This window comes from Larus michahellis, chromosome 3 (assembly GCF_964199755.1).
Source record: "Larus michahellis chromosome 3, bLarMic1.1, whole genome shotgun sequence".
Classification (NCBI taxonomy): domain Eukaryota; kingdom Metazoa; phylum Chordata; class Aves; order Charadriiformes; family Laridae; genus Larus; species Larus michahellis.
Window position 1 is genome coordinate 40,698,681 of NC_133898.1, and position 26,437 is coordinate 40,725,117.

The window sequence follows — 26,437 nt, forward strand, 5'->3', positions numbered from 1 at the left end:
ATAATTTTTATTCATTTATTTTAACATTACTGACATCTATTCACCTGGCTATGTTTTCTGTACAAGATAACTGTTAACCATTGAAGTGAGTAACAACAGCAGGAAAAACAATATATAAAAAAAAAATCTCTTATTCAATATTTATTGTAAGGAATGCTTTGAAGCTTCATTTTTAAGCCATAAAGGTTAAAGGTGCCAGAGTGAAAAAATATATGGGGCAGAGGAAGGCAGTTAAAATGATAGAAAATGTTGCAGCAAATTTTAAAATACTGTTAAATATTTTCCTTACAGAACTATAGATTTGAAAGTGGAAAAAGTTACAGGCTATGTCCGAAGAAATTACAATCTAGATGCAAATTTTGAGCTGTTTTGCCCTCAAGCTACTCAACTTGAGCTTCAGAAAAAGAACTTCTTACGAGTTCTTTTAACACTATTATAAAACTGTACTTTGTGCTGTGTTTATATTGTGCTAAAAGAATAAGATTAATGTTATCCAACTTTCTGTTTCCGATTGAATTTGACTCCCATTGAGTTTTTTTTAATCTCCAGAACTACAACTGTCAGTTAAGGAAAAAAAGCGCGTATATTTGAACTTTAATTTTAAATAATAAAATTTGAACTCATCTACTAAAAGTCACAAGAAAACCAGTGTCTTACTGGCTTTTCTGAGCTACAACTTAGAGGTTTGCTGCACTTCCTTTGAATCACTCAGCAGAAAAAGAAAATGACACTTTACCCATAAAAAAATCAGAGAAAAACATTTTCACCACAAGCTACAGATGGTCAGTGTACAAAAGTTGTATTAATATTCCTCTCATAAGGCAGTCACAGGGCATAGGGCGTTCAGGTAGGAAAAATAACTACGTAACACGTTTTAACCCAGAAAGTCACTGGAGGCAAACCAACATGGTACAGACTTAAGTACTATAAGCAGTGCCTACCTAAAATAGGAAATGATCTGTCTTTCCGTAGAAGTTTTTCTATCAAGAGAAAAATCACGACTTACTTCCTTCAGCACTAATATAATTCAAAGCTTTTTATATTACTACTAATGGAGCTTGAAAAATTCGTTTGACTGCTACAAACAAAAAATGTTTCTGGAGGACACTGATATGTTTTGAAGACTACCCGCTGTCATTTTTAATAAAACTCCCGGCTGTAGTTTTGGGCAGAAAACCCTCTGTCTGCTTCTGAAAGGCTAAATACCGCAGATCTGCCTCCGCATCTTCTGGCAAGGGGGCTTCTAATGCTGCCTAGAGTTGCAGAGGGAACAAAAAAAAAAAAACCAACAAAAACCACCTCAACAACCAAAGAGCTGGAGAATGAGCACCTGACAAACAAATTGCTTTGCTGGCTGCAGTAGAGTCCTGTAAATGGCATATAGACGAATAAAATCCCACAGGGGGGGCAGGCAAAGATGACACATCACCATGACAGGATATGTATAAACTATTACTGAGTGCATGATATAGATTATGATTATTTTTTTAAAAAGCTGAATGGTTCATAAAGGCAGAAGCACACATTTCAAGCAATGATTAAGATCACGACTGGGTCTGTTTCAAGCCCTGACCAATCTTTCTTTCCTTGCTGCATTATTCAGAATAAACTGTTGCACAATGACAGAATATAGCAATATTGAAAAATTTCTCTGGACTATGTTACCATCTAAACTCCAGCTAATATTTAACTGCAACAGGAGAAAGTAAAAAAAAAAAAAAAAGAAAAAAGAAAAAAGATGCAGAGACAAAATGCACAGGAACAACCCCTGAACATCCTGAACATTCCAACGCCAGCAACAGAAGCGCATCATATTAGGTATCACACTAGAAGATAAGCTTTAGACGCACTATGATCACTAACAAATCTCAGATCGATATTTTAGAGGTGCCAACTATTTGTTTCTCTCCAGTATTTTAGCAAAAACTCTTGTTTTTAAATCTGTCATACCAAAACACAGGCATTTGTACTCAGCCACACCTATTGGCACTATATTACCTTCCTCTTATTTTCTTTTTACTGTTACCTTCTCTTATCTTTTGCTCTTCTTTCAGCAAAACTTTTTCCCACCCTCACCTTTTAAAATAAACAAATATATATACACATACACACACATACAGTTTTCTGCCTCTACTATCCCTAGTGTGATAGATTTCAGTCTGTTCATTATTTACATAGCAAACTGTAAACACTGAAGTCAGACTCATTAACAGCCAGAATTAGCATCTGCAGTACCATTAGGGAGAATCTATCAGAGAAAGTCTTGTGAAGAAGTTAATTGATCGACGAACAGCATCCATGAGTAATACCTTACTCATTTTACATTAAGAAGAGCAGAACAACCTTACTATGAAGGTTGTTCTTGGACTTCAGGCATCAGACTTGGAAATACAGGCATTGCTTGGACAGTAACATTACATGGTAACTTCAAGTAGTCACATAAATGTAATGCGATGCTTCAGAGAGAAAACTTAATAAATTTTTTGACGGTGCAAGGCAACATGAATTTACATTTGTTTTCTTCTTTATACCAGCAGCTTCAGAGGTAATCATTGTAAATAAAGCTAGTGTTTTCAACAAACCCTTGTTTCACAATACTATCCAATGAAAGAAACAAGGGAGCACGGGGAACAACTGACAAATCTGTTTTCCGATTTTCTGTCAGAACAAGGATTTTGGAGGCCCTATGACATGTATTATAAAATTTTAAAAATGCCTTTTGTAAAAATCAAACACGGCCTCTATTAATCTTCCATCTAATAAATAATAATTCCACCTTTCCACGTTATCAGCCTCTGCAGAACAATCCAGGTATGCCAGAATCTGCTTCTCCAAGTAACTGTCAATGTTCTCCTCCGTCACAGAAGATGCACTGAAAACGTTCTGGATGGCTGAATTTGAAAATATTGCCTCATATTTCCCATCAAAAATCAACTGCAATAATGATCCACTTTCTGAAAAAAACAAACAAACAACAAACCAAGCACAAATCAGTGTCAACTTTGAAACAACTTTGTCTTACAAGACCTATTCAATCAAAACATACCACTCCTCTTTCAAGGAACGAATCTTCATTTACATTGCAGGAAAAGTGCAGTTGCATTGAAACTAAAAAATAGCAGTAGCAGGTGTCACTTTATTAAGAACAAATTTTACAGAACTTGTATTAACGTTACAGTGAAATACAAACTGACAGATGAATGTAAGACAAAAACATGCACCGAAATTTCAGGGGAAATGCACGGATGGCCTTTCAAACATGTACACTACAGTTATTGAAGACTATTTCAATTATCACAAGAAGGTTTTCTTCCTCCAAAACATTTTATATGAGTGTGTTACAGTTAAATCCTACAGATAAGACAATAACTTCACAAACTAGAGAATCCTTTTAGGGGAAACACAACAAATAAAAGTGGTTCAGTATTTGCAGAGTTCAGTGAAAAACGTCTCGTAGAACTGCAGAAACTACTTAGTTCTTCCTTTAAATGTTTAGAATATTCACAAAGAATAGGCAACGTGATTTTATCTTTATAAAATAATTATTTTCCTGTGATAAGTTTACTATCCCAATGAGAAGTCTGCATGTGGAATCAGACTCTTACGAGTAACTACTGAGTCAGATTTAGATCCATTAATGTTTCACCACTGAAGCCTTTCAAGAGAAACAGAAGTCATGAAGTGCTGTACATTTAATTCCTAAGAAGCTTCAAACACAAAGCTCTTGACCCAGGCTACAGCTCTGTTCACAGAAGGTATCTTCCCTTCTTTTTTCAGATATGCTACACTGCAATCAATCCAGCAGCTGTTAGAACAACTTCACCATATTAAAACCTTCAATCCTTGAGCAAAATCAGTATCTACCTACGCTGCAGCTGTGGCTACACCTCATGTAAGATATACTAACTGGTTTTAAACTAGCTGATGCAGATGCTGGTAATAGTGCATCTGAGGAAATGCAGAGGTCTGCATAGGATAGCTGCCCTATTATTAATCTGTGATTACAGTTGGGGACTGCAGCTCTCGTGCACTCAGTGTTACCATAGCTACACTAATATTAGTGCCCGAACTATCCAATTTAACACTAGCAGAGGTACAGATCCACACAAGCAGCAGCTGTGCAAGGGAGTGAACCAAATACCAACCCCAAGCTCACCCAGCTAAAACACGTATTCTAAATTTCAGATATCTGGGAAGACCGAGCGTGGAGCCAGCTTCAACAGCAGCAATGGGTGACTTGGTAGGGATAGGTGATAGAAAGACATTCATTCTAATCTTTCTGGACCAAGCTGTTGATCACAATTTACTTTTGTTCTTTACAACAATGATCAGCTGAATGATGCAAGAGATCATTTGTGCTAAATGACTTAAAAAAAAGAAACAACTTTAAGCTGTACCTGGAAGGGCCTATGCAAATGAATAGTAATGGTTCTGCAGCCCTGCTGACATCATACTCGCACTGAGAACAGAAATAACAAGACACTTTCTTCGATTTATGCTTTGGGGAGACTTTCTTTCACCAAATGACAACTTCCTTATATCAGATTATAGTTGTCCAGACAGGCACTGCTGTAGTTTGTAGAATAACTGTTGGCTGTGAAGACACTAACGAAGAATATTGAGGTTTTCTCTTTCCAGTAACACTGTTACATAACTGTAAGCACACAAAATCTGCTTTTGGTTCTGTGTTTAGCTTCTTATAAGACACCATACAAATTCAAGGTCAGTCTTTATATTTAGTTTCAGGATCATCAATAGGGAGGGCTCATGTAAATGACTACTAAGAATCATCAAAAACCCCACCATTTTCTCTCTCTAACGCAAGACACATTTCTTCAAGAACAGCCTTCCCCGCATCCAATAGCGGCACACTAAAAAAAAAACCTAAAAAAAAATAAATCGCACACCACAGATAGCATACGTGACTCTCAGTGAAAGGATAAGACAGTTCTGAGAGATGTCACCCACATCACCTAGCATTCCTGGACAGTACAACGATTAAGGTTAAATAAGAAGTAACATAAGGAAATGGAGCCGAGTAGCTCTGTACAGTTCTTCTCCAAAATTCAGTAAGTGCTTGGGTGGGGGTAAATGAGTTTTTCGATATGCTGCAACCTCTAAATGTTTTAAACGGCATGGCACGTGAATGAACACAACTGTATTTCTAGCCTGTCTGAAATATGGAAGTGCCTTTTTGTGACAAAGGTTACATTTTAAAAGCTGCTGTGTTCCCCTTGCAGGAAAGCTGGGTCAGTAACAACCTCACCAAGTCCCCTGAAGAGACTACTCTCCGTCGTTCCCCCAGGCAACCATGACTAAATAACTCATAAAATATAAGACAGGTAGCTCATGCCAGCCTTTTTCTCCTCATGTTTTGCTAGAAGAACCAAATTCAGACAGACAGGCGGCCAGGAGGGGGTCGAAGGACGCGCCGTGACTAAAAGCCTCCAGAGCACCGGCACCACAGGGGCGGCGGGGGGGGTCTGACGGGACCTGCCAGGGTCCGCTGCAGCCGCCGCCTCTGCACGGAACCCGGTCGGACCGGCGGGTAGCGGCCGAGAAACTCTGAGGAGAGCCCTCGACCCGGCGGCCGCACCTCTCGCCTCTGCCCCGCCGGTACTGCCGCTCCCGCCCCTCCAAACTGATAAGCCCAACGGGCCTCCCCCGCCCCGCGGCGCCGGCAGGAGCCCCCCGGAGCCCGGCAAAGGGCAGACAGGGCGGGAGGAGGGGGGACAGAGAGAGCCGCCAGCCGCGGCCCCGGCTCGGCCTGGCACTGGCAGAGACGTTGGCGTTCCGGATACCCACAGGAACGGCCAGGCACCTTCCTCCCCCTCCCCGCCGAGCCGGGACCTCCCCTCACCTGCCGCCGCGACTTCGCCCTGCTTCCACTCCAGGGACTCCGCCGCGCTGAGGAAGCCCCTCAGCAGGGAGCGCTCCAGGGCCAGCATGGTCCCTCCGCCCCGCTCCCCGACACCGCCGCCTCGCTCGCCCGCGGCTCTCGCCACCCCTGGGCTGACAGTCGCTGCCGGCCTCCCCTCAACCCATGTGCAGGAACCGGCCACAGGGAGCCGCCATGACACCGTCGCCGGGCACGCCGGGAGGATGCGGCGCCGCGCAGGCGTAGCAGCGGCCCGGTCGCGCGCGCGCAGACACCCACCCACCCCGCGCTTCTGTCAGGGAGGTGGAGAGCTTCCCCCTCCCGAAACGAGAGCGTGTGGGGTCAGCGTGGGCAGAGGCGTGCACATGTGTGCATAGCGTGTGCCTGTGTGTGTCCGTGTGGAGAATCCTCTGTGAGATCCTCAGGGAGAGCGGCCGGTGCTGCTTGAGGCGCCCCAGCCCTCCGGGCGGGGCGGGGCGGGGCGGGGCGGGCCGGGCCGGGCCGGGCCGGGTAGCGCGGGCGGCGCCGGGAGCACCTGGGCCGGCTGGCGTGAGGGGAGCGTCAGTGCGTCTGTCCGTACAAGCTCGGTTTCCCTGCTAACCCGGCGGCGCCTCCGTCGTGTTTTCTCTCGGGCGACGCTGGCGCAGAATCAGAGTTTAGAACGCGTAAACCCAAATATTCAGGTGCCTAGGTGAGAAAAATGATAGTGTTTCAGATCTAAAGCAGATTACGAGAGAAAACATGAAGTAACCAGTAAGGATTCCTTTTAAATAGATACGGTCTAGGTACCTGCCTGCCTGCAGGTGGTTTGGACACAAACAGGTCGTTGAATTGTCTTAATAAGATACAAAAGGGGGCGAGGACAGTAGTTTGGCCTGTCCTTGTATTTATTTCAGATCCTGTCCAGGCACCCATAGGGACCTAATTCTGTCCCATCGTTTCTGAGCCCTTCGCTTTTGTCATGGAAGTGTTCAAGGCCAGGCTGGATGGGGCTTTGAGCAGCCTGGTCTAGTGGGAGGTGTCCCTGCACATGGCAGGGGCTTGGAACTAGGTGATCTTTAAGGTCCCTTCCAACCCGAACCACTCTATGATGATTCTATGTGTATGTACATCAGAAGGGGGGGGGGGGGGAGAAATGCCATGCCTTCCCACTCCTTCAAAATTGGATGAAACAGTTGAAACAATAAAAATGTTCTCTCAGAGCTGCTGCTGAAACTTGAAGGTAATCAAGTCAGAAACCAGAAGGCCGTCACTGCAGGGGACAAACTCTTGATATGAAAAGATGAATGTTCTCAAGCTGACTGTACTGTCAAGGTTGTAATTCGTTTTGCTATTGGGTGCAGTGTGTAGTATCACGAAATAGAGTATTTGTCAACCGTAGTTTGTTATTCTTCAAAAATTAAAATTCTTTTCGTTATGCTTTCATCTCTAACATAATTGTAAAAACTTTAGGAAGGCTTAATGCAGCTTTTTATTCAGATGGCTGTAATAGGTTGTTGCCTGTTTGGGCTTTAATATATAGGCCGCTAATTTCATATTTAATTTTAATCAGATTTACAAGACCAAAATGCAGTTAAATGTATTTTCTGACCCGAAACAATCAATTATATTTACATCAGTTTTGACAAGAAAGTTGATAGAAATTTATATAGTTAATAGATAGATATCAACTCACTGTCAGTTCCAGAAACTGCAAACCAAAAATGAATGTTCATCCTGGAAGTAATATGTTACAGAAATTCTTAAAAAATAGTAAATAATTCAGTTTCTATGCACTGTGTTAGAAAAATCATTAAATTCCTGACGTTTATTTTATTAAATTCACTGTTAAAAAGTTAAATGCCCGACATCAAAACAATGTTACTTGCCTACTCTGTGTGTGTGTAGCAATAGAATTGTGATTCCATATGAAAAATGTAATAGTAAGGAATTAGGCTAATTCTCTGTGTTTAAATATAACTTTCACAGTAACAAATTGCTTTACCTTCGAAGTAATAGATCTTATTAAATGAACAAAGATTTTCCATAATTAAATGGATAAATTCTTAAGTGAGGTCTAACTAAAATGTAAAATAACACTCCTTTTCACCATCACACCGCACTCTCCCCCCCCCCCCCTTTTTGTCAGAATATCTGACAAAATGCAACTAAGAATTTAGTAAACAAATTAAAAATCTGCACGGTCTGTTGATAACATTAAAATAAAGATTCCTGTTGTGAGATTTTCTTGGTTTTATTTTCAGGGAAAACTGGTAAAGTAAAATTTTCTGGGAATAAATAGTTGGCAAATATAATTACGTAACACAAATTAGGAATATTTTACTGTCTTTGTCACCGCTGCCAGTTCCCCAGATGTGTGGTTTTTTTCCCCCGCTACAATTCAGTTCTGGAGGCACCTGGAAACTACAGCAGGTGTGTGGGCAGGAGTAACACCAGCAGGAATTAGTGCACTCCTGACTGACAGCGGACCGATTGTTACTGCTGATGTAAAAGATGGTTTTGATTGTTTTTAAGTTGCCATTTGCCACAGACTTACTGAAGTCTGCTGCTTAATACTTCCCTAAGTGACTTGAAGAATATACATATATTTCTCAAAGAATAGTCAACAGGTTTTGTTTGCATTTAAGGACTGCTTCTGCCAGTTGGCTCAAAGGGAAGGAAGCTTTTTACAGTACTGTGTAGTGCTGATTCAAGATTTTAGCATAGTGCTGCTTACTATTGCTAAGCAGGAAGCAGATAATCAAACCTTCTGAGTTTTCAGAGAATAACCTTTAACTTTTTTCCAAGAGCGCAAGAAAGTTATCCATGTGAAGTGTTGTGCTGCTGTGTTATCTGAACTAGGACATTTAATGTCATCTTGCAAGATACCTGTGCTGCTGTTTTGATGCAGTATTTGTCTTCTGTTGCAGGTTTTTTTTTCCTAAAGCCTCTTGAAACAGATGATCTCGTTGTGGACTACCAAAAAATGCTACCTGTAAAAATAAAAAGATTTGGTAAGTTTAAAGTAATTATTATTAGCACAGACACTTATTATGACATTTTTAACAATGAGCTGCTGTTTGTAAAAGCTGCTGCTACAGGAATTTTAAAGTCATCCTCAATTCCATGTGCCTAGGCCAGACCTACTGGTGTTTTAACTGTGATTATTCTCTCTCCATCCACTTCCCTCCACTTCCCTCCACTATAATCTAGTTATTTATTTTGCTAGAACCTTCTTCTTTGCAACTTCTAACATTTGCAGTCAGTTTTGCCTACCTCAAACTTTGGAGGACCAACAGCACCCTCAGCGATGCTCCATGTTATTCAAAGGCACATTTGAAAAATACTGTAAAATATTAATTTCTCATAAATATTGCACAAGTGATTATCTAGATTAGATTTACTTGAACAATTGAATCTCTGTCATTTCCAGACAATTCCAGAATTTGAGTCCTCCTGCCTTAACACTTGGTTATCATCTTCTATAACCTTGACACAGTGGCTGATCTGTCCTTCCACAAAGTCATTAGAATTGTTACTCACTGCATTGTTCGCAAGGACTTTTCAGGTGTATGTTAGTATTACCGCCAAATTCTTGTCAGCACACTCAAGCTAAAAGCATATGACTCTTGATGTCTGGCAAAAGTCCTACAGGATTTTCTTCTAAAAATTGATAAGCTCGCACAAGATGAGGAGAGATCAGGCCAAAGAGGCATAGTGATAGTGCCCTCCTGAATAAATAATCTTTTCTTAGAACTTACAAGGAATAGGTTTTGGGTCTCTGCTGCTACCTGTGTCTTGATAATATTCTCAAATCTTCTTGTCCAGATTTTCATTTTTTATTTTTTTTTTAAACTTTATGAACCCATGCTTTGACTTTTTTTATCCAGGAAATTGAAGCTTAGGTTATTTGATTCAAGTTTTCCTTTGGAGTTGGCAGTAATTCTAAGGCTGAGGGCCAAGTCATCGTTCCCATGCTGGGTGCTCACATGCCATTTCAACCTTTAATGCAGTTAAACTTTGTAAAACTGTTTAGCTAGGTTTTTCCCTTATTGTCAAATAATCCTTTTTAGAACCCATTTACAAATTTGTTTTTCCAGCAGGAGCTTTTTGGAGTGGTGAAAATGCATTTATACATTTATGTTCACATTTTAATGAGTATTTTTTAAGTTACAGAAATCAAGTATGATAACTTAAAATTTCGTCAATGAAATTAAGTAAATGTGTCAACAGAGGGTCTCTGAATGCTCAGAGAGAAATTCATTAAGATTTCTTGAACCTTAGGGACAGGTGTTTTTGTTTTCTTGTTGTTGGGGGTTTTTTGCTGGTTTTTTTTTTTTTTTTTTTTTCTGACGGTGGCTAAAGAGTTAGGGAACCAGAATATTTCACTTAAATTTCTTAGCTTTATTTTTTCTGTTAATCAGTAATTCTCAACTTCTCTCTGGTTTCTTTCTCAAATTTTGCTCATTTCTTTATGAATTAACCTATGAGAAAAGAGTTAGGATGGTATTTAGTCAAAAAAAGAGAAGCCTTAGGAGAGTTCATGATAGTCATCCCATTTGTAATAGCTGCAAAAGAGGGTGTGCAGGATGTTCAGCACACGCGTTCAGACTTTTGTGGTCTTCAAAGGGTGGGAATTTTGCCTAAATGATCTCCTGACCTCCCTGATGAAGCTTTTCCCTTGTGATTTTTGTCTCAAGTTTTTCTCTGAACCTTGAATCACCTTGATGGGAGAAGGTTGCATTCACATGTGATGGCTACGAAATACACTTTGCAGCAGCAAAACAACTTTCTGCAGCATAGAAACAACTTTTATCAGTACAGAGCTTTTCTGGTCTGCTCTGTTGAAGGTGTAGTCAGGAAAAGCGAGATGAGATCTTTCCATAGATGGTTGTGATCTGTTAAGAAAGCATGTGTGTTGTTTAAAACTATGCATTCCATTTGCAGTGCTGCTCTATCATACTTCAATACTTTTTAGTCTAATGATTGTAGACAAATGATTCAAAGCATTTAGTCAAATGCTTCTCAAAAAAACCATAACAACAAAACAAAAAAAAACCCGCCATGAACAACTTCTTCCTTCTCCTCTTCCTTTGCTCTCCTCTTTTAGCTCATTATCTCAGTCCCCACTCTGCACCCAGGTGGAGCCCAAAATGAATAGTAAGTCTCATTGTGGGAATGACACATGCATGACCTTAGAAAGACTAGGTAGAAATACAGCTTTTATTGGAAATTGCTGCTGCTCTTTTATTGGTGTTTTTTAAAGTTACGTATTATTCCGTTGTAATGGCATTAGGTGTTTCAGCTTCTAAAATAATGCTTTATTTTCTGTAAACCTAGAAAGGTTACCAACAATTGTGTGTCGCTTTCCTTCTTTTCTATAGGTAAGTATATTTTTTTAATAGCCAAATTTAGATTGCAGAGGCGACATTGAGACTAACTGGCATGGAGCCAGATTCTGATAGCATCACAGTGTGGTACAGGTCAAGACTTAATTTAGTCTGGCTTCTAGTATGAACAGATTCTCCTCTAATGTCATCTCTTTGCTTCTGACATAGAATAATAGCTATTTCTATTTACGTCTCATTTTCAAGCCATAAAATTTCTATCCTGGTACTAAAAAGGGAAGAAAGGTACAGGATAAAGATGGTGTCCTTGCTATAGTTAAGTTGTTTCTGGAAGAATAAAAGTAGGTGTTGGGGACTTGATTTTTGCCCTGCTCTCTTAAAAATGAATAAATAAAAGTAAGATAAGGCTTGTATCTTCAAGTCGCCTAGTTAGTGTAGCAACATATGTACGTTTATGTTGTGAAGCCCTGCAGTTTCTAACTTAAATGAATCTGCTGCAGGAATTTAGTATGTGAAACCAGAGTTTCGCAGAGACTATAGGTTCTTGTTAGAGAAGTTACATTGAAGTAACTTATACTCTGAAGTAGTATTGTGTCTTGATCTTTTCTTTTTTTTAAACCTGTAGTAGAATCACAAACACATTTTCCCATCTTCTAGTTCCTTATCTTTCTCTCCTTACAGTGATTTTCTCCCTACAAACTTTCTTGACAAAGTCACAAAATGTATTCTCTCTCCCTCTTTTTTTTAATAAGCCTTACCATCCTCCATTTCTGGCAGTCAAGTTTCTGGTCTTTCCAGGTTTTCAATCAGTTATTTGGGAACTCCACTGCTGGTTTTGTTTAGTAGTATTTGTATCATCTCTTTACTGCTTATTGGGGTTTGAATTTTATACGCGTGGGATCTTTAATCACTGTTTTTTGGCATCATAACATCTTGAATTAATTTAAGCAGATGAAAGAGATCAATAGATAGGGTCTTAAATATTCTTGATAGCCAGATGCTCGTATATTTTGCATGCAGAAATCTTCCAGCTGCTGTCAGGTTGACAAATGAACTGAGTTTTGAATGTGTCCCCTGTTTACTTTAATGGCCAAGTGTTCAGGTATTCCAAACCTCATCTTCTGTCTCTGCACTGAAGTGCATAAGCCTAATAGCAGGGAAGCTTCATATTTATTAGCTTACTATATAGTACATTTCTGTTTCAGTGCCGTTGGAAATAGCTAATTTTAAATGTTTGTAAGTATCTTCAGACTTAAACTCCAAATACAGAATCTTTTAACGGTTTCAGACTTGCACAGGGGACATTTGTGGGAGAGGAGGGGCTTATTTCAGCAGATGGCTTTTGAACCCTTGACTTGAAAATGTAATTCTTTGTCACCTGTGTTACATAGAATTATTTTTTGAATTTGCTATAAAGTTGCTATAAATCAAAACTGTCTTGCCTTAGCATGTATACAGATATTTCATGTAGTCTTAGATATTATTGCATTATTTCAACCTTTGCAATCAAGCTTAAAAAGTCTATAACAGTTACTATATTTCTGATATTATTTATGGTAAAGACTAGTATCACAATACTAGTGTCCTAGGACTAGGACTAGTGTCCTGTTTATGGTAAGGACTAGTATCAAAATGCACTTCCTACTGCTGTAGGAAGGTCCCACACTGAGAACGTACAGAATACCTGTTGTCGCAATGTAAAGCCTTGAGATTGTTGACGCATAAGCTGGAAGGTAATGCAGCACGTGGGAGCAAAATTTAAAAGACATTATAAACTATGTTATCATCATAGTACTGGAATAATTGTTGTAAAATTCAAGGCATTAGATATCATAAAGATTTTATTGTTGCTTAATGACTTAGAAATACAAAAATAGCAAAATCCCATGGGTCTAAGCACAGTCAAAGTCTCTGCCAAGGTGCAATTTGGAAAGATGCCATTTAACCTCCAGGAAAAGATCCTGCCAGAAGCTTGGACTAATAACAGAGTGTTCAGACTCACTGCCTAAATAAATAGACTTTACAGTCTATTGGATGATGGTGATACATAAAAATGTATTAACAAATCCCAATAATGGGATAATACCAATATCTAAGTCCTACATATGATTGAAAATAAACAGAGCATTTAACATAAGGGAGCAGAAAGAAACTATCCAGCTCGTCTATGACTGTTTTTCCTAGTCTGATTTCCATGGGAAAACAGATCTACACAGTCTGGTCTTGCTGACTGTCCTCATTTAGTACATTCAGAACCCACTGGCCACGTTCAGCCAAACTTGAACAGAGGCATACCTTGTCTCAAAAGATTATTAAGTTCTTTTCTAGGTTTGTGAAAAAGCTGGGTAGCAAAGGAGAAGAGAAATATAACAAACAGCCCCAGCTTGTGTCTCCTGCATGAAAACTTTTGTATTATTATGTAACAGAGACCTCAACTTCGGGGGGGGGAGGGGAGTACCATTAAATGCCCTGAGAGCAGAAAAAGCTAGAATTGCATCTTGCAGTCAGCTGAGACACAAATCAGCTGGAAGCCAGGCTTCACTAACTCTTGTGTATGCAAAACTCCTAATTTACTCATATCACCGTGATCCTTAAAATTTCTGCACACAGCACACAAATTTGGAAACACTTTACTTTTCCCAGTAAATTTTTCTATCTTAATTTCTCTTTGTTTAATGCAGCTTTTGTACTTAAACCTATTACTGTTTTTCCAGTGTCATAGTATCCATGTACGTCTAGGCTAAATTCTGCTGCCATTGGCAATGCAAACCACTGTCATAGTTCACTTTTGTCCTGTATTGCAATTAGCGGTATCATTTTCTTTCATTTTATGACAAGTTTACATTCAAGCCTCCTTTTCATCAATAAAAAGGTGTAGTTTAAAATCTCCAGATTTCAATTCTGAAGCAGAATTTGTGACTGTAACTCATGCTGATGTCTTCTGTGGAAGGAAAGGAAGATTGGATTCTGATATACAATGATTTTCTTTGTCAAGTTTTTCCGTGTCTGTCATTGTAATGCTAGCTGTTGTCAATGTGTTCCAGACTTTCTAACATGGAGGATTTGTTGCTTTGCTTCAGGTTACTAGCACAGTCTTGAAAAAAAAGTTGTAAAAAAAATACTAGCTAATGAGAAAGTGTGAGAGGAAGAGATGAAAGGGGAAAGGCCTTTACATTTTCTCTGTTGAGTCAGATCTGCCAAAATCCTTGGATTGCAAAGCTGACAATGATTTTTCTTTTGGTGTCTTTTTGATTTCTCTTGGCATGCAACATATACTCTTACTGAAATATCTTCGATTGGTAGCAGGGCCTAATGCGTTTATGAGTAACATAGGTAGTATTGTCCATGGACTTGCGAAGTTTATAATTTAAACTAAAAAATTTGGGAAAAAATGAAATTTCTCATTAAAATACTCTTGCTGCACCTGCCCTTGCAGAAAACAGCTGAATCCTGCCATTAGGTTCTATACATTTCAATGAAATCAAAAGCTGCTGCCAGAGTTCCTGCTGCCACACAGGCACCTTCATGGTTCCCAGCTGCAGCAGCACTGGCCACTTCCTTTTCACGTTTAATGCTTTGTCTGGGCCCAGGAAAACAGCTGTGAATTTTTGAAACAGTTTAAGCAAGGCATTCCTGTTCCTCACTGTGTAAGAGGTCAAAATTCTAAGTTAAAATTTTTAAAATGCTGTCAGGGAGGGTAGGACTTCAGTCTCAGGATGAGTGTTTGAAGCCAGAATTTTCTTTTTTGAAGGTAATCGTACTTTAATTAAAAAAAAAACACAACAAAAAAAAGGGTTAGTAATTTGCAGCAATGGTAACAGATTCAAGCCCATCAGAAATAATCAGTTTCCTTTGAACATTTCTTTACCAAACATTATCTCAGGCATCAGAGCTATGCTGACAGTGGAAATCAAATATAAAACATTCTGTCTGGTTGCTTTTCTTTAAAGAAACCTAAAGCCAAATTAGCAAACATAAATAAGATGTTACTACTAGTTCATTCATTTGTATAACTTGCAGGAATCCTAAAGCAGTTTGTAGCTGGCTTCACATTTTAACCCAAGGGAATGTGAAATTTAGCTTTCATAGCAAGCATGATTGTAGGTGACATTCAGAACTCTTCTGAATGAACCCACCAAAAGCTTGGGGCCAGCCAAGCTTTCCTCCTCATTGTCCTTCATACAGCAAAAAGCAGCAGTCCAAATGTAACTGCTGAAAAGGATATATCATGGAAATCTCCAAGCTCTTGAGGATTCATAGAAAAATTGTTTGCTGAATATGACTAGAAGATGAGTTAGCTGTCCATCTTCTTGGTTCTTTTAAAAAAAAAAAAAAAAACCAAACAAAACCCACACCAAAACCCAGCTATCCCTGTTCTGATCTTTTTTTTTCCATCCTAATGATGTTTATCTATACACCAGAACTAGAAGTGAGATAGATCCCTTGCTCATGTATGTGTTTGAATACAATTCAAGATGAAAGAATAATCTGAGACACAGAAAAAGGATCAGTTCCCAGAAATAATGATCTCCTAGTACTTCTGCAGTCTTTGTAATTTCCCTAGCCATGAGTGAATTCACAGCTTCTGTAATGTGTGACTTTTTGAAGATGAAGTAAAATATAATTGAAATTAAAATTTAAATAAAGTCAGTGCTAAAGCTTACTGCTTTGTGTGCTAATGCAGCAGCAGTCTGTAGGTTTTTTCTGCAGCAAATGCTTCAGTGCTACTGTAGTCAGATATCCGCCCTTGGAAAATTTTATAGATTTCTTAGGTGGAATACCTCCCTTTAAATTTTCTTACAGTTTTTGTATTCAAATCACTAGTCGAAAAGTGAAAGAGATGTCTTTTTGATAAATATTTTTGTATGGCATGAGGCATTCGGTTTATGTATAATTCTGGCAGCTTGTAGATTACAAATGTGAGAAACTTGGCAAGTTCAGCACAGGATAATTTTCAAGCTGCAGGTAGCTTGGATGAAGCCACAGGATGAAATAAAACCAAGAATGACTTCTCTTAGAAGTGATTCGTCTGCGTTCACCGAATGTAAGAAAACAGTTTTTCCCCTGCTGTTGTCGGTTCAGTTAGAGCCTTGCCTACAAAGAAAGCGCTCACATAATAGAGTGCTTGCAATTTTTCATATTTGTAGATACAGGTTTTTGACTAGAGAACACTTCAATAACGGTTTTCAAGCTCACATAAATGAAGGATGAGGTCCTTTCTTTTTGAATTTCCAAAGTTGCATTATTATTTATTTATATTAGGGTAGCACCTCTCACAGACCCTGCTGTGCCAGTCACTAAACAAACTGTTAAGTAGTTCGCCCATTTCCAGAGAAATAGTAGTCTAAATTAAGTACTGCATTGGAACTGCTTTGCTTACTCATTCGCCCAGGATAATTGTCTTATTTTTAAATGAACTGTATTAAAATACAAGGCCTAAAAATCTTAATCACAGCAGAAGGTGGCTGTGGTCAGGTTCAACCGAGCCCAGATCATCACGCAGACTCACAGTGAGGAGGGAGGTCTGAGGTCAAGCCAACCCAGGCGCTGGGATCAACAGGGTCCGTGGCTATAACAGAGCTGGAAACTAACACTGTGACAGCTTAGCTGAGGCTAGTGGCCCTGGGCTGGCTTAAATAGAGCTCCTGGGCCATGAGCAGAGGTGTGGTGGAGGCCCCAGGTGAGGCTGTTAAGGCCTATTAGTGCACCAGGGGCCCTGAAAAGAACTCTTTCAGTGTTCAAGATGGGAAGGTAAGAGCAGTTGTAAGATGTGCTTGGAGATGCTGTGGAAAGCTTATGTAGTAAGAGGCAGAGAAAATAAAGTTTTCATAAGCCAGCTGTGTGAACAGCTGCATCTTGTCTGATTTTATCTTTTTCATAAGAAGATCTGAATACTACATAAATAACGGGAATTGCTGCAAACCCTCTATGCGTATACAATCAGTACATTGCAGGAGCTGTCACGGTAGATATTGAAAAGAATGAGAAAAAGAGTGTCGAGAAGTGGCATTGCAGACAAGCCTGGGAGGTTTTTTTCTTTATTTTGTTCATAATGCAGTGTGAAGGATAGCATGAATGTGTTTGTGGAGCAAAGGGTAAACGGGCAATGGAAATGGATGTTGCTAGCTGAGTGAGGGATCAGGCTGTACCGATTTACATACATGCATATTAAGAGCACTAGTATCTTGTTCAGGAGGTGATGAATGAGAGGAGTGGGTGGACATGTAAGAAGTCTGATACGTTATTGTTACTGACAAGGAAAACCATTATTAATGGTAGCATTTGATGCTGAGAGTTATGTTATGGAAGAACCCTGGTAAATTGTGGCAGCATTGCTGGTAGAGGTTAAGCATCTGGACAAGATGTGGTTCAGTGGCTGGTCGAGAGTATTTTGAAGTCTGCTTTGTTTCTTTAGAGTGCAATAGGAATTTTCCAAGCAAATGAAACCTAGTCCATGTTCTTTCCTCCCACACACAATTTACATCCTTTTCTCCAAAAGACTTCTTTGTTGTCTTGGAATAAAGAGCATTTCAGCCTCATAGCTCAAATACGGGGCAGATGGTGCCCTTGCAGAATTTAAATAAGCTATCAGTATGTTGTCACCTGTAAGTGCAGTGGTTAGAGCAGTTCTGCAGTACTATCACTGGGATGTCAAAAACAGAGGAAAGAGAAGTTTTACTTTAGCAAATGCTGCGTACAACAGTTTTGTGAATTGGTTAATGCTATTCTTTGGCTTGCTGCAGTGCACCTTGCAGAAAATTATTAGAGTGAGACACATCTGCTCACCAAAGCACTATGAGTTTCAAAAAAAAACGTAGTTGGTTTCAGCATGTAGTAGATTAAGGGAATTACAGGGAATTTAATATATCCATAGCTGGCAGGTTTAATTTGTCAGCTTTTAACATCATTTTAATGATAATGCGCCTCAGTATGAATTTTAAAATATACTACCTTTATCAACATCAAGGACTACAAAAATATGAATCCTCAGTTTTCTTGAAGTAAACAGAAGGTTGTCAGCTGCAGCCCGTTCCTAAGTTGAACACGATATGGAGAACGTGTGCATACCTTTCCCTTTTCATCTGTATTACTATTGTCAGTGTCATTTAAACATTACATTAACATATTGCTCAAGTAAATCACTGTTTCGATTACTGAATTCCATTTTATATTTTTTTCTTAAAAGGGGCAGAAAGGTGGAGAGCTTGCAAAATAATTTAGATGGAACACGATTATTTAGGCTGCCGTTTTAGGAAAAAATGGTGACATTTTTACTGTTAACCTAGGAAATACTGTAGGAGTTAGGCATCCAAGTATGAGGTAAGTACTCACCACTACTTAAATAATCTGGAGCGAAGGACCTCACATTACCAGAAGGGACCATTTTTTAAAGAAAGAAGTCAAGCTTTGCATTAGCAATGGAAAGAACAACGCAAACACTGGAAAAGTTTTTGCAGTGAGAACGAGATAAATGAATGAAAAAATCTATTAATCAATAAAGGGTCACACAGGGAAACAGCACTTGAGAACACAGTGTTTGTGATTAAAATGTTTTCGTGAGAGGAAATCATACTTGTTTTAGTGAATGTTTTTTGGATGCAATTCTGTGTTGCATCTCTTGAGAGTAAAAAAACGGCAGTAAAAATTCCGTTTTGGGAGTTACGCTATCCTGACTGATTGCTAGCAAGGGTTGTTCTTAGTTAAGGTGGCATCCTCCAAGATGCCACTGACCCAATATGCAGCTATAGATAATCCAAAGCACGTGATATTGCACATTAATCTAGTTCCTTTCCCTTCTCCCATATCAGTATAGACAAACCAGTGAAGCTTACCAAAGCACATCAGAGGGAAAGGGACCATGTCATCCCTGTCAAACAAAGCAGAATTATTTTATTTGATTTTGGTTTTCTGCCATCATCAGTGGGCTCACACATAGATACAACTACAGAAATGCAGTCTCTCTTTTTATGAAGGATAAGAGCAGAAGGAGGGGGGAAGATTTATTGTCCCTGAGGTGGTTGGTTTTTATTTTGATGTGTCATGTGAGAGGCAGAAGGATGCCTGGACAGTATGCAGACGTATGGAAAAGGAAAGATTTCTGTTTGCGTTTCTTATGTGTATTGATGAAGATTCTTTACTGGTGATGTATTGTTTGGATTTTTATGTGTCTTGTTTTTTTTTTTCCCCTGTACTATGTACTACAGGTTTTCCTGGTGCAAGGGCATATTAATGATAAGTCTTTCCCTAAAGATGTATTTCAGAGCACCTCTAGAAGAATTTAAAATTGATGAGCTAATCAAGCTGAATAAAAATGAACAAACATCACTGGTGAAAAGACTAGGTTGAATTCACCAAGAAACTGTCCTATTGTAATGAATCAAATTACTTTAAGGATCTATTGCAATCTATAAATAGAGGTTTTTTTATTTATTTTTTTTTACAGAGAAGGAAGCTGACAGTTACAAGGTAAGTTTAAAAATTAGCATGGTAGAAGAGCTGAAGCTGTACTTGCGTGAGCAGCCGAGCTGGCCAAACAGCTCACTGCCTTGCCCCTTCCTTGGAGGTTGCTCTGATACCCAGGAGACCTTTTCCTTGGCAGGACCCAGTTCCTGACAGGTTCCTCTTTGTACAGGCCGCTTTTTGTCAAGTTGAGGACGACACTGTCACAGTGATAGCACTGGTCAGATAAGCATTGGAGCCCATCTGGTAGCTGAGCTGTAGGAGTGCAGGTCTGAACTGAGGAAAAGGGGACCATCCTCATTCCCGCAGTTCATCCCATCATTCCCTCATTCCTGTCGTCTCACACAGCTGTGTACTGTCCTTCAGGATGAAATGGATAATTAAAACATTTGTGCTAATTATCAAACCTGCTTAACTGCTTTACAGAAATAAACTGCCCTGACAAAATTGCTTCTCCTTTGGAGTCAGGTGTTGAAGTATAATTTGAAGGTGAAAAGAAACAAATAATGAACCAATCCATATTTTTAAGTGTTAGTTCTCTTTTGCCCAGCCCAGGTGTTCTACAAGATGGTATTTGTTTCTGTGGGGTGTGTAATTTGTAAGTGAAGATCTAAAAGTCTTATGTGCAAAAAGCTGGCTTCCAAGGAGCTGATCAGAAAGCTGACAGAGCTGCAACCATGGTGCTCAGTGGAGGCTGTGAACCCCATTTTAAGAGCTGGATAAATGCTGAGGGGATATCCAGCTTTATGTTTTATCTCTATATGAAATAGCTGTTCTAAAGGGGACTCGCTTCTTTCATTGCAGCCGGCCTGTGTGGGCTGTAGCACACCTCTGATTACAGCAACTGTGCGGAAAGAGAATTGCTATGCCTTACCCAGCAGGGCTGCTGTTACTGAGCATACATACCCACTGCTGCAGTAAGGAGTAGGGATTAAAGCTATGTGAAACATAGTTTTTTGATCTATTTCCCCCCCCGCCCCCCGCCAAAAAAAAAGAGCAAATAGAAAAAAGAATGGTTTGAACCAAACCAAAGTCAGTAATTTCTTCCAAGGCTTGACTTGGAGAGATCTTATCCTTCCGTTTTCCATGATGCCACATATGTATTTATTCTACCATGCTTTTGTAGGATTTCAGTAAATAGTTGCATTTTGGTTAAGGTATAGACTGCAATTCAGGCAAGGTTGGTTGCTTTTAGGGGGGAGAAATAAAATTCTATTTCTTTCCTGTACTTCTGTTTAATTGTTTGAGAATTCTTACAGAATTCATATAACCATATTAGATGCAAAGCTATTTTCAGTTAAAAGAATCTCTGTATTCAACTATATGTACATGTACAAATGGTATCATGAAGGGCTGAATTATTGCTCAAAAATTGTCCTTAAAAAGAGGAATGATATTATGCAACTTGCAAAGTTAATTTTTATTTTAACGGTCTCTTACAAGTTTCAGAAAATCTTACTATTAACTGGAGTTGGATTTTTATTCTAGAATGGTCTTGGGCTCTTACTGCTCCAGTATTAAGTTATGGGTATATTTTCTCAGTCTGTAAAAGTGTGTCTGTGTCAATATAGTATTTAGGTCTATTTTATGAAAATGAAAACCAAATTTTTCTTACCAGCAGCTGACATCAATCATGCCCTGCCCCCCCAGTAACCTTAATGCTAAACAATGTTCCAAAAGGCAAATTTATTAGATCACCTATTTAGATTGTCTGACATCATTCTGTCATGGCAATGTAATGATTTACATGGAAAAATATATTACCTCTGCTTTTAGACAAAATGAGTTTATGATGATTAATGGTTTTACTGCAAGTATGAGATAAACTGGAAACGGCCAGCCTTTTCAAAGTAAAACAGGACCGATGCTCAGTTTTCCTCCTCATTTTCTTCACCTATTGTAAAATGGTTTTGGTTTTGAGTAAATTAAAATGCACAAATTATGAAGTAAGCTATAAACGCAGGGTATCCATGGTAACATCACTACATAACTGGGACTAGAGACAAAAGGGAGAAAGCAATTACCTTGAAGCAGAGAGTCTAAAGTATCATGATGGTAGGGAACCCAGATCACGTATTCCATGAGTAGCAGTAGCTGTTGAGGGAGCTAGCCGAAGAAGAGGGGGGCCATGACCTCCCGTTGTCCCTCCTGGTCAGCATTTCTATGATTTTATGATAACACTGACTTTGGGCAGAGGACTTAGTATGCAGAATGATCATATGAATGGCGAACTAGTATTTTAACAAGAAAGCAAAGAGCAAATCATCTTTTCTGATACATGCATAAAAACATTTCCTTTAGCTTTGTAAGAGCTGTCTTTTTCCTTAGATATCATATAAATAACAAGTCATACACAAAGGCCTAAACTAGGATGAGAAGATGATGCAGAGTGAAAACTGTGAAATATTTTCTTTACATATGCTAACTAAACTAAAATCCAAAGGCCACTAAGGCAAAAGCTGTTCAACTATGGAAATACTTAAATTTAGGGAAAATGTAAATAGTGGCATTTTTTCCAGAGGGCTTATGGAACAAATTCAGTCTGATAGAAAGAAGGCAAAGGTTGAGGTGAACACTGCTGGCAATTTAATCTGCACGGAAACTGCATCAGTCACAGGATGTAGTATTTGGGAATAAATAGAGAATAATTTTGGTACAACAGATCAAGCATGCTTTGCTGTGGGACCCCAAATTCTGACCAGTAGGACGCTTAATTGCAGCCCGTGATGAAGGCCAGGGCACAGAGCGCTGTTCTGGTGCCTCGGTGGAGCTTTGATGCATAGAAGGTCCGTGTGTTGAAATGTGGAAAATGAACTGTCAGGGGAAAATGAAAGCTGGATGAATTTACAGTCCTGGTTTGTCCTTAGTGACATTGACTGGACAACTGTCTTTGAGGGCACACTTGGTAATGGAAAATCACTTGCTGTTGGATTCTGTGCCTGAAAATACATTTGCAAGTAAAAGCAAAAGCATATTTAAAGTAGTAATTAAAAATACACTTACGCAAGTCATACTAACATTTTCAAGAAGACAGGAGTATCACAAGAAGCATTTTAACTGTGTTATTTTTATTCAGATGATTAATCCGTGTCTTGCATTCGGCATACATTGAATTAAGCATTCCGCTGCAGTTCTCTGGATGCAATCTTGAGATTTCAGCACTATCCTTCATTGATTTCTGCTAGCAGTACACTCTTGAGAGCTCTTCAAGATAGAACCATCCTTTCTGAATTACACAGTTGTTTATCAGGAGCCATGTACTGTTGTTCTCCTATTCTTTGTTGAAATGGCTTGGCTTCTCCTCTGATACAGGTTATTGATGTTCAGTTTCCTGCTGTGTGTCATTTGTTCATCTGGCTATTTGTTTTCAAACATGAATGATTTCCTTGGCAGAACAACTAGAAAAGAGCGGAAGGAGGTTTAACACATCAGTAGGCGGCGCAGATAGAAAAGGCTATTGTGTTCTCTGGAGCACCTCTGCTTCAGTCTCCACTTGCTGTCATCCACAGCAATTGTTTGTGACTGAGTGCGTATTTGTAGTGTTGTTGGTTTGTGTTTTGTTGTTGTTTGTTTTGTTTTTTAAACGAGAGTGAAATCTCTATTGAGCAAAATGATCATTTGGATATAATTTCCACCCTTGTCCTCCCTGTTCTGTCATACGGATCAGGTGGTCTCTATTAGACCCTTCATGTTGCTAACGTTTAGAGCCTCCCAGGGAGCTGTATGGCAGCCGGTGTTTCAGTGTCTGTGCGACCTGCCTGCACGCTTTGTCGCCTTTCGTGACCAGGAGGCAGACGGGAGATGTATTGAACTGAATATGGAAGAAATTTTTTTCCCTCTAGTTTACGGCTTTTGTAATGCTCTGGGACTTATCCAGAATCCCACATGCTATGGCAAAATTCAGCCGGCCAGATGGTCGCATGATTTCTCGTGTGACTGCTGTTGAGCTGGAGGCAGCCCCTGTGAATTCCATACATCACACCAAGTTTTGCTGGTTGAAACTGCCTCAAAATCCAGTTGAGATTTCCTCAGTGAAGACTCGGTAGTTGAGAGGATGGGTCCTGTTGGCAGACATATCATTCCCTCTCCAGCAATCCTGCTGTTGGCTATTAGTTTTTGATATGCCATGTCACCTCCGTTTCCTCTTGAACCATTGCCACGGTACGCTGCCAGCAAACATTCACAAGGTTTTCAGGACAGCCTGAACTGTAGCTATAGCCAGGATGGAGGCTGGGACTCACATCCCACAGGACCTTTCCCAGCCAGCGCACACAGGGATCTGGCACCCTGGCTTCCCTCATGTGAGAATGCCGGTGCTTGGCTAGGCTGGTTGCGCATATGTAATGATAATGGCCTTGTTACATCCTAAATTAACCCCACTGGTACCCCTCAGGCAGCATTAATGAGCTGCTGTCATGCTCTAGGTTTAGGATTGTGCTGTGCTGGGCTTCAGCTGAGTGCTGTACAGCTGTGTGACATCCAACTCATTGCCACCTTCTTACAAGCTGCTTAAAATAACTGTAGAAATAAGCTTATCATTATTACCAGAGGTTTTAAACAAAGGCATTTTGACTGACAAAGTCCTGGAAGTTTGCATTGATGTGGTTATTGCTAATTTAGGTATGGACAAAGGTTTTCTGTGACTGAAAACTTACAGTTTCAAGGTGAGAGAACAGGACTTCTGAAGACATCCAAACCATTGTTTGGGAGTAGGCTGCAAGACATTTTCTGTTGGTATTCTTTTTCTGAATTACATACTTGTTTAAATATCTGAAAGAAAAGAGAAAAGATGGAAAAAACCTGCCACATTTTGCTTTTCCCATTTGCTCTCCTGGTAAATGAGAAAATGCTTAATGAAGCAACTGAGGCTGTTTTTAATGATGGCAAATTGAATTTTTTATGATGAGATTTTAGTTTGCTTTAATTTTCTCGTTGCAGGGGTTGCCTTTTTTTTTTTTTTTCAAAAATGTGTTCATATGTTTGCTATTGGGGGACTGGGATGTGGTTGCTTTCTATCCATAGAGCTTTATGGAAGATTATGAACTACTGAAAGCTTTGTGCATGTCTGTGGATGTGAGTCAGTAGGTGAGGAAGAGAACAATGAATGGAGGTGCAGGACAAATAAATTTAAAAATATGCAGTAAGTGGTTAAGCTGGAAGTATGGAGCACAAGTGGCAACAGGAAAGTGACTGCAGGTTTTTAAATGCAGTGACACATGATATGTTTGAGAAGCTTGTTCCTCATGTAAAACCGTGTCTGACTCGTTGCTCCGACGACCTTAGTAGGTCAACCTGCTCCTTATTTTTGCAAATATACATTTATATTTGGTTTAAGTATAATTTTGGACATTACTCAAGGTTTAACAACTTCTGTTGTGTGCAAGTCTCAGTAGTTACCTCATTTCTAAGTGTTTTTGAGGTGGACAATAACATGCCTTTTCTTGCGCCCAGGAGATTTCCTTAGGGCTCTGCTTGCACTGGTTCCTAAGATTAACTCAGCTGTCTTCCCATCAGAAGGGGGGCTGCTAAACGCCCTGTGCCGTCTCTGACTGATAAAGGACCCTGCTTCTTGCCTTTCTGGACTTTTAACTAAACCACCTTGAAATAGAAAATTTTGCTATCTGGATTATAGAAATGTTACCAACTCTAGCATTAATATTATCTAGACATTTGAGGATGATACTGTATTATTAAGTGATGCAGATATTACAAGCATTCTTGATGTAAAGGGTAAGTAGCATTAATACAGCTGGAGAACTCAGTGGAGCAGGTTATCACTTTTCAAGAGCCAAAAAGCTGCTTCTGAGGCAAGAAGCATCGAAAAGAAGAGATTGCAGCCATCAGAGATGACAGGTCACGATATGCAGAACTCTCTCAATCAAGATGGAGCATTGTGGTTTGGGATTCAGTTTTCTCTGAGCCTTCATTAAAAACAGAGGCAGTGGTGAGAGATTATTTTAGAGCTGTGCTATAGTAATTCACTGGGTAGATATTGTATTTTCTGCACTCATGCTGTAGGAGAATAAAGCAATGGCAACAACTAAATCTCTGGAGAATGAAATGTTTTTACCTGTGATTTGTTTTAGTAATTGTGGAACTTACATTTACCCCTGTTCAGCTTACTATATTTCAGAAAGCTCATGTTCTGATATAAATGCCTGCACGTTCCGTCTAATGTTGTCACTATCTGTGGAAAAAGAGAGGGAAAATAAAGCTCAGAAAACTGTTTTTCAAAGACAAGTAGCTGTCAGACCTGATGCATTTATACATATATAGATAGGTATGTGTGTATATACAGGGTAAAAAAAATAAATTGAGAACACATATCTGAAATAGCTTCCGTACCTTGTACTTGTTCCTTATGGTAAGGTAAATGTAAATTTGTGTCTCCTTTCCATTGAAAAATGCTTCCAATTTCTGTTTTCTAACTACAGGGAGTTGCTAGTCAAGGGAGGCGACTCCACGCGATGGTGACTGGCTTCTGGAGAAACAAATAAGAGAACAAAAAAAGAACACTTCTAAACCACACTAATAGAAAGGGACCATGGAGGTAAACAGTTAAGAAGACGTGCCTGAGGAACTCCGACTAAAATCCCAAGCCTAAGTAAGTCTCCTTCACAGGGATCAGAGTAACACAGTATAGTCCCAGCTTAAATGTAGGTCAGCTGGATTTGTATTCACATATTTATGGGTAAACAAGGTAAATTAATAATGTGGTTGTTTGCTTATCAAGTTGTTTGCCTCAGGGTGTAAAACAGAACATTTGTTTATG

General features: G+C 39.5%; 1 protein-coding gene and 1 long non-coding RNA gene across 3 annotated transcripts in view; one reads left to right on the forward strand and one right to left on the reverse strand.

The window, feature by feature from the left end:
• TTC27 (tetratricopeptide repeat domain 27) overlaps window positions 1-8,803 on the reverse strand; it is a 134,706-nt gene extending 125,903 nt beyond the window's left edge. The window contains exons 1-3 of one of the 2 annotated variants that reach the window (XM_074579863.1): window positions 8,747-8,803; window positions 5,861-6,565; window positions 2,777-2,954 (exon numbers count right to left, since the gene is read on the reverse strand). In XM_074579863.1, the coding sequence (XP_074435964.1) occupies window positions 2,777-2,954; window positions 5,861-5,948 (266 nt within the window). In that variant the 5' untranslated portion in view covers window positions 5,949-6,565; window positions 8,747-8,803. The remainder of the gene's footprint in view (window positions 1-2,776; window positions 2,955-5,860; window positions 6,566-8,746) is intronic. The other variant, XM_074579865.1, reaches the window with a different exon arrangement.
• LOC141740716 (uncharacterized) lies at window positions 6,399-26,422 on the forward strand. The gene is made up of 3 exons (XR_012586122.1): window positions 6,399-6,569; window positions 8,788-8,871; window positions 26,100-26,422. It is a non-coding gene; the product is annotated as an uncharacterized LOC141740716 (long non-coding RNA).
• Window positions 26,423-26,437: the final 15 nt, after the last annotated feature.